At 33.2% G+C, this 7,050-nt stretch overlaps 1 protein-coding gene across 1 annotated transcript; it reads right to left on the reverse strand.

Moving 5' to 3' along the window:
- Nucleotides 1-742: 742 nt before the first annotated feature.
- LOC114268382 (alpha-galactosidase 2-like) lies at nt 743-3,143 on the reverse strand. The gene is made up of 6 exons (XM_082885052.1): nt 3,007-3,143; nt 2,743-2,818; nt 2,397-2,455; nt 2,050-2,115; nt 1,854-1,937; nt 743-806 (listed from the first exon to the last, which is right to left on the reverse strand). Exons 1-6 carry the CDS (start codon nt 3,141-3,143, stop codon nt 743-745), a joined length of 486 nt encoding a protein of 161 aa, XP_082741178.1.
- Between the last annotated feature and the right edge of the window lie 3,907 nt (nt 3,144-7,050).

The following is a 7,050-nucleotide window of genomic DNA, read 5'->3' on the forward strand; positions in this document are numbered from 1 at the left end:
ACACTTAGTGGGTCTTGCGATGCAACATTGTCCAGTAAAAGAAAACCATACCTAATGCAGGATACATGAAAAGAGGGCATTATAAAAATAAAAATAAAAGGATCATTGAGACAAGAAAAATCAGATGCTTGAGAATTTATTACACAATTTTTAGCATGCCAATAGAACTAAAAAAATTAAATAAAATGACACCATATTTCTTTACCTTCTGGCAAACTTTTGATGAGTCATCCTGGTAAGAAAGCCAGATCTTGATATTCGAACTACTTCTAGGACCCCGCAGCATCTTAGCTGCTGCAGCACAAGTACTTGTTCATACATTCCAGGAGATTGAACGTTGTTGGGTTTGATACAACGAATGAAATGTGGTGTTGTACTTTGTAAACGTTGCATTAATTGGAACAATTGGCCCTAAATATCAGCAAACAACATGAATCAAATTAAAGAAGCTAACTCATCCTAAAAAGAAAATTTTCTACAATATCATGTGATAAACCACAAGCCATGAGGGTCAAGTATTCTCAGAAATGATAATGTAATATCCTGTTATACTAATCCATCATTTGTGTAATCCATCATTTGTGTCAGACACAAACCCATGTGCATATGAAAAACCAAGAGTCACCCCAAATTTAAGACATAAATTTGATGATTATTTATTTCAAGGCTACAACATATGTAACCTCCAACTCTTATGTACATAGAAAAATATTCATATTTCACATTCTATAAAGAAATATTCCTACATTTTGGAATCTACATCTGGATCATAAATAAGACTAGTCATAGAAACATGGGCCAAACCTCTGTAATCAATTTGTACATGATCTTAATTAACAATACACCCCATAAGTGGTTCATCAGTCACCACTATTTTAAACTTCAGTAAAATATCGCTTTCAATATGATTGAAGTTCACCTAAGAAGTTCAAATCCATTATTGCCACTGCTTAAGCTTTTGTCCAAAAAGTTCCTTTTATGGTTTATGATGCCTTTGAGTTAACACCACTTTTGATTCTTGAAGCATTCTTAACAAGAGTTGAAACCAAAAGTCTTAGCCATGCAGGATTGGTACCCACTATAGTACAGCTTAGGAATACTATCTGTTTTCCTCTCATCAATGTAGCGCACACATGGGACAAACACAACATCACAAATATGCTAACACAGCAATTCCTAAGAAACTAGGACATGCACACAGTAAGGACACCAAATCATATTACTATTCATATACTTTTGATGCATATAATGTAAGAAAATATGTGAGGTAAATAAATATCTAAAAATTCTACTTACAAATGCAAAATATGAAAGACGAAATCCCACAAATGCCATATATAATGTACGCCTCTTAGAAATGTTTCAAAATATATTTGGGGTGGTGGGTTGCATTCCCAAGAAAGTCAAACCTTAGTCATGCTAAGAGATTCACCACATAGGTCTTATTAGAGACTCTGAAAACTGTTTTCAAAATGGAAACAGGTCCTCCCTAGAAGTGTCCATGCTACTAATACTCTCATTACTTAGTGACATTTCTGATTCTCTATCTTGTATTTAAAAATTTTATGTCCTCGAATAAGTCACGTTGTGCCTCTTTAATTTGATAGAATGGGTTTTTAAAGAAAATTACTATCCATGTAAATGGCCCAGACACCCTTTTCTTTGTTTTGCTACTTCAATTGCAAATCAAAAGACATACGCACAGAAAACAAAAAAAAAAATAAAAGAAGAATAAAATTTAAGTGCCCCAAATGTCACACAATGCCTCTCAGACATTCATGCTATTCTAATTAGCATAAATGGCGACAATGTGAAATTCACATTATCGAATTTGGGGTTTTTAATTTGTTTACCTCTTCCAAGTGTTTTTAATGTCTCCATTTGTTCTCCAACTATTTCCTATGCTAGCTGCCCAAGTCACTGGGTTTTCTTGGCCCCTAAAAAAACAAGATCATCCTTTTTGATGAATATATAATATAGTTATGAAAACAATTAATTGTATGGTATTTTAAACTAATTAAAGAAAGGAGATTAAAATTGAAGGCATACCATTCACATAGGGAAAAGAATATGGGTCGTCCAGTTTTAAGGAGAGCTTTACTCATTGTCGAATATCTACAACCAAGGATGTAATCATATATTTGGTATCAGTCCCTACATTAATTCTACTACCAGAAATAAATAAATAATAATAATAATAATAACAAAAACAAAAATTTAAATTTCTTTTTCAATATTGGTCAAACATGAACTAGTTTCATAATACATAAAACTAATTGACAATGACAAATGATTGAATAATCTATCAACCCTATAATTAAATTTTATCTAAATACTGCATTGTATTTTTTAATAATCAAAAGAAACGGTAATAAGAATTTTTGCATTCGTTTTACCTTTCTTGTGGACTCAATCCATTATTGTGGCAATTGTCATACTTCAAATAATCAATTCCCTTAAAAAGACGGACAAAAAAAATCATATTAGTCAAGTCAAGCTTGTGACTCCAGTGGAGTAAATTTAGTATCAAAGGAACAATAAAATAGAAACAAATACAATCCCAAGTTTATAGTTTTTATTCTTCCCACCTCCAACATCTTATTAATCTTACATGCAAGCATGGACGCACATATGGCATAGATAACTAATACAATTTTAATTTAGTTTATAATGTAATCATTTGATGAATAAAATATAATGAAAATGCATAATCGATCAATTAATTAAGACATACATACGTACCCATGAAGCAAAGGTGTTGGCATCATGTTCCTCGTAGCCAAGTGATCCAGGCATCCTTTTGTCACAAGTCAATGTCCTGAAAACAATAATACATAAATGGAACAATTTACAAGCTAGGGAATCCTTTTATTTGCATCAATAATACCCTTTCTTTTTGCTAATCAAAAAAAGAGAGAAGATATTGATAACATATGTTGGATTACAGAATTAGTTATGATGAGTGAGGTTTTAGGACAATAAATAATCAGCTCTCATAAATTTTACAAATTACTGACATATGTTATCTTTGATGATCTATAATTTGTCAAATTCGAACTATCAGTTAACTCTGTTACCCCAGCATCAGCGTAAATCCCAATCTTGAGCCCTTTACTGTGGACATAATCTGCTAGAGTCTTCATACCAGATGGAAAAATTGTAGCATTTGGTACCAAGTTTCCTTGTATATATATATATATATAAGACAAATGCAGCCCAACATTGATATATGTATTATAGATGTATACATTTCAATCTTCTTCTAGTATATATTAGGGCATCTATATATATATATATATATATATATATATATATATATATATATATGTATGTGTGTGTGTAAGAGAGAGAGAGAGAGAGAGAAATTAATTTAATCAAACCATCAAAAACTATATGAAACCCCATCTTATAAGTCTAACAAATCCCAAACTATATGAAACCTAAGCAAAGCTTCATCACATTCACAAACATAGATTCACATTGAAAGCCCTAACCATAGTTTGTTTGTCCAGTAGTCTCTACAAGGGACCACAAAACAAATAATGCCAGCCATCTCATATAGACGATGATTGCAACAGAGGGAACCTTGTCTGCCGCTCTCCATTCACACAGTAGCCTCGTTTGTTGCTCGCAGTCATCCGCCGCCGCTCGCCCTCGTCTGCCGCTCTCCGTCGATCTCGAGAGAGAGAGAGAGAGAGAGAGAGAGGGGAGGGAAGAAGAGATTAGGGATTTTTTGGGTTTGAGATTGGGGATTTTTTTTTAGGGGGATGTGGAAGCGGGAATGGGAAAAAAAATAAAGGGGGGAGCGGGAATAGAAAAAAATAAAGGGGCGGGAATGAAAAATAAAAATAAAAAAAAAATAATTAAATAAATTTATTTTTTGTTAAAATATATAATTTTTTGTAGTTAATGAATTTTTTTAAAAATTTTTTTTTTTTTTTAGTTATTAAGATTGAAAATTTATTAGTTTCATTTTTATTTTAATGAAAAAAAATATTATTATTTTTTATTTTGTAGAAGTAGGGGTAATATATATTTGAATGAAAAATATTTTCCACTAAAATAAAAGTTAATTTTCTGTAGTCAATGAAAATATTTTTCTGCGGCCTATTTTTTTTTTTTTGTTACTAAAAACCATGAACTAATTTTTTGTGGTAGAGGAAAGGGAACGGCAGCAGTAGTGAAGGTGGTGGATAAGAGATGATGGTGGTGGTGATGGTGATGGCGAAAGAGATTAGTGGTGAAGTTGTGGTAGTGGTAGTGTAAATGGAGTGGCAGGGGTGAAAGAGAGGTAATGGTAGTAGTAGTGGCAGTAGTGGTAATGGTGGTAGTGGAGTGGTGGCGATAGTAGTAGTAATGGTAGTCGTAGAGGTGAAGTGGCGACAGTAGAAATAATGGTGGTGGTGGAATGGTGTTTGCAGTAGTGGTGAAGGTAGTAGAGGAGGTGGGTGGTGAGAGAGAGAAATGAGTGAGAGACAGATAGAAGAGAGAGAGAGAGAGACAGAGTATGAGCGAGAGAGAGACAAAGTGGTCGCTAAAAATGCATTTTCTTGTAGTGGATCGATAAATCGAGAGGGAGCTCAGCAAATAGAGAAGACGGGAGTGAGAGAGTGAGCAATGCAAACACAGTGGGAGGGAGAGAGAAAGAGACAGAGAGAGAGAAAAAGATAAAGAGATAAAGAATGATAGACAAAAAAGAGACATAGAGAGAACAGAGATGGACGAGAGAGACAGAGAGAGATAGAGAGAAGAGAGATGAGCGAAAGAAACATAAGAGAAGAGAGATGAATGAGAGAGAAAGATAGAGAGAAGAGAGATGAGCGAGAGAGATAAAGAGAAGAGAGATGAGCGAAAGAGACAGAGAGAGAACAGAGATGAAAGAAGAGATAGATGAGTGAGAAACACAGAGAGACAGATAAACAAACAGACAGAGAGAGAAGAGTGATGAGTGAGAGAGAGAAAGAGAAGAGAGAAGAGAGAAAGGAATATGAAAAAATGGATGAAAAAATATAGACAAAGAGAGAGAGAGAAAGAGTGAAAAGAGATAAACGAGAGAGAGACAGAGAGAGATGAGCGAGAGAGATAAAGAGGAGAGAGAGAAAAGAGATGAGAGAGATAAAGAGAAGAAATATGAACGAGAGACACAGAAAGAAAGAAAGAGAGAGACAAACAGACAGAGAAGGGTGATGAGTGATGAATGAGAGAGAGAAAGAGAAAGAGAAGAGAGACAGAGACATAGAGAGAAAGAAAGAGACAGACAGACAAAGAAGAGTTATGAGTGAGAGAGAGAGAGAGATAAGAGAGACAGAGACACATAGAGAGAGAGAGAGAGACAGACAGACAGACAGACAGAGAAAAGTTATGAGTGAGAGAGACAAAGAGAAGAGAGACAGAGACAGAGATAGAGAGATAAAAAGATGAAAAAATAGGTGAAAAGAGAAATGTTCAAAAGAGTAAGACGATGTCGTTTTTATTTTTTTATTTTTATTTTTATTTTTTTTTGGTAACAGAAAAATACCGTTGCATTTATTTAAATCATTTTATGACTATATATATGAAGCCGTCTCAAAGCCACAATATATATATATATATATATTTATTTTATTTATTTATTTTTTTTGCAGCGGTACGTATTACAATCGCAAAAAACTCCTCCTTTTTTATTTTATTTTTTGCGACTGCAGCTGGTATCGTTGCAAATACTCTTTTTTTTTTTTGCGACAGCAATTTCTACCATCGCAAATACTCTATTTTTTGCGACGGCAAGTTGTGTCGTCTCAAAAAGTCACATTTTTTTAGACGGGAAGTTGTGCTGTCTCCAAAAGTCACATTTTTTGCGACGACAAGTTATGCAGTCTCAAAAAGTCACATTTTTTTGCGACGGGAAGTTGTGCCGTCTCAAAAAGTCACACTTTTTGAGACGGCAAATTGTGACGTCTCAAAAAGTCACATTTTTTGAGACGACAAGTTGGGTCGTCGCAAAAAGTCATTTTTTGCGACGGCAAATGTGCCGTCGCAAAAAGTTCCGTCTCATAAACTCCCTTTTCTTGTAGTGATAGCATTACACAATGACTCAAGCCAATGCTAATCAGGTTTTTGACTTGATTTTTTTCCGTCTATATCTTTCTTGTTACCTACGACGGCAAAATAATATTTACTTCTTGCCAAATTATATTTACAATCCTTATAATTTATTTCATCTATTGATTTTGATCATTTAATTTTAATTATATCAATTTTATCTTTTAATTTTTTACATTGTGTAGTCCAATTGATGACATCAACTAAAAAAATAGATAGAAATCAATGACAAAATGGTATATTAAAAAAGGAATGAATCATTTTAAAATGAACGTCAGGCCCTCAAGATGCATTATCAGTTGAACTAAATTGATGTAAGTCATTGAAGTTTATTTAAATTTCATTTGAAAACTCAACGAATTTTGTTTAAGCTTGCCAAGATATACGTTATTTAATCTTTGGTTTTGAAAATAAGACAACTTTTAAAATGAATTTATGTTTGATTAATTTACATAATGAATCAACTTTAAATGAAGTTTTAGTAAATCAAATGCGAGTCAAGTTTGAATAGTTTGATTGGTTTTACATTTTTGTTTGGAATGTGTAATTATGCATATATATATATATATCATTTTGGCCTTCTGTATTTATTTTCAAAAAAATTATTATATTCCAATAAAAAAAATGAAAAACGTTTGAGGGCCACAATTTTTGTGACCACAATGGCTCAAAACTGTCAAAACGACGTCGTTTTTTGTGCAAAACATGCCAAAATGACGTCGTTTTGACAGTTTTAAGCCATTATGGCCACAAAAATTGTGGCTCCCTAGCATTGTTGAAAAAAAATATTGTTTAGTTTGGCATTCGCAATCATTATAGAAGTATGATGTGCTTGGATCCGGAATGGGTGGCATCATAATGCTAAGTTCAAAGAATTTTCATATGAAGTGTTGTACTTGTGATATTTTCAATTATGACTGCAGAAAAAAAAAAAAAAATCTTCTCAGTGGCAACACAATTGAGTTTGAA

The sequence above is a fragment of the Camellia sinensis genome, chromosome 8 (assembly GCF_055761805.1).
Source record: "Camellia sinensis isolate YWXY chromosome 8, ASM5576180v1, whole genome shotgun sequence".
Classification (NCBI taxonomy): Eukaryota; Viridiplantae; Streptophyta; class Magnoliopsida; order Ericales; family Theaceae; genus Camellia; species Camellia sinensis.

Bases quoted from the DNA above. Each gene is read 5' to 3' on its own strand.
- LOC114268382 (XM_082885052.1), bottom strand. From the start codon at position 3,143: ATGAAGACTCTAGCAGATTATGTCCACAGTAAAGGGCTCAAGATTGGG. The intron at 2,456-2,742 runs GTACGTATGTAT...CGTCTTTTTAAG, and splicing joins CCAACACCTTTGCTTCATGG to GGAATTGATTATTTGAAGTA. The intron at 807-1,853 runs GTAAACAAATTA...AATTGATTACAG, and splicing joins ATTAAAAACACTTGGAAGAG to AGGTTTGGCCCATGTTTCTA.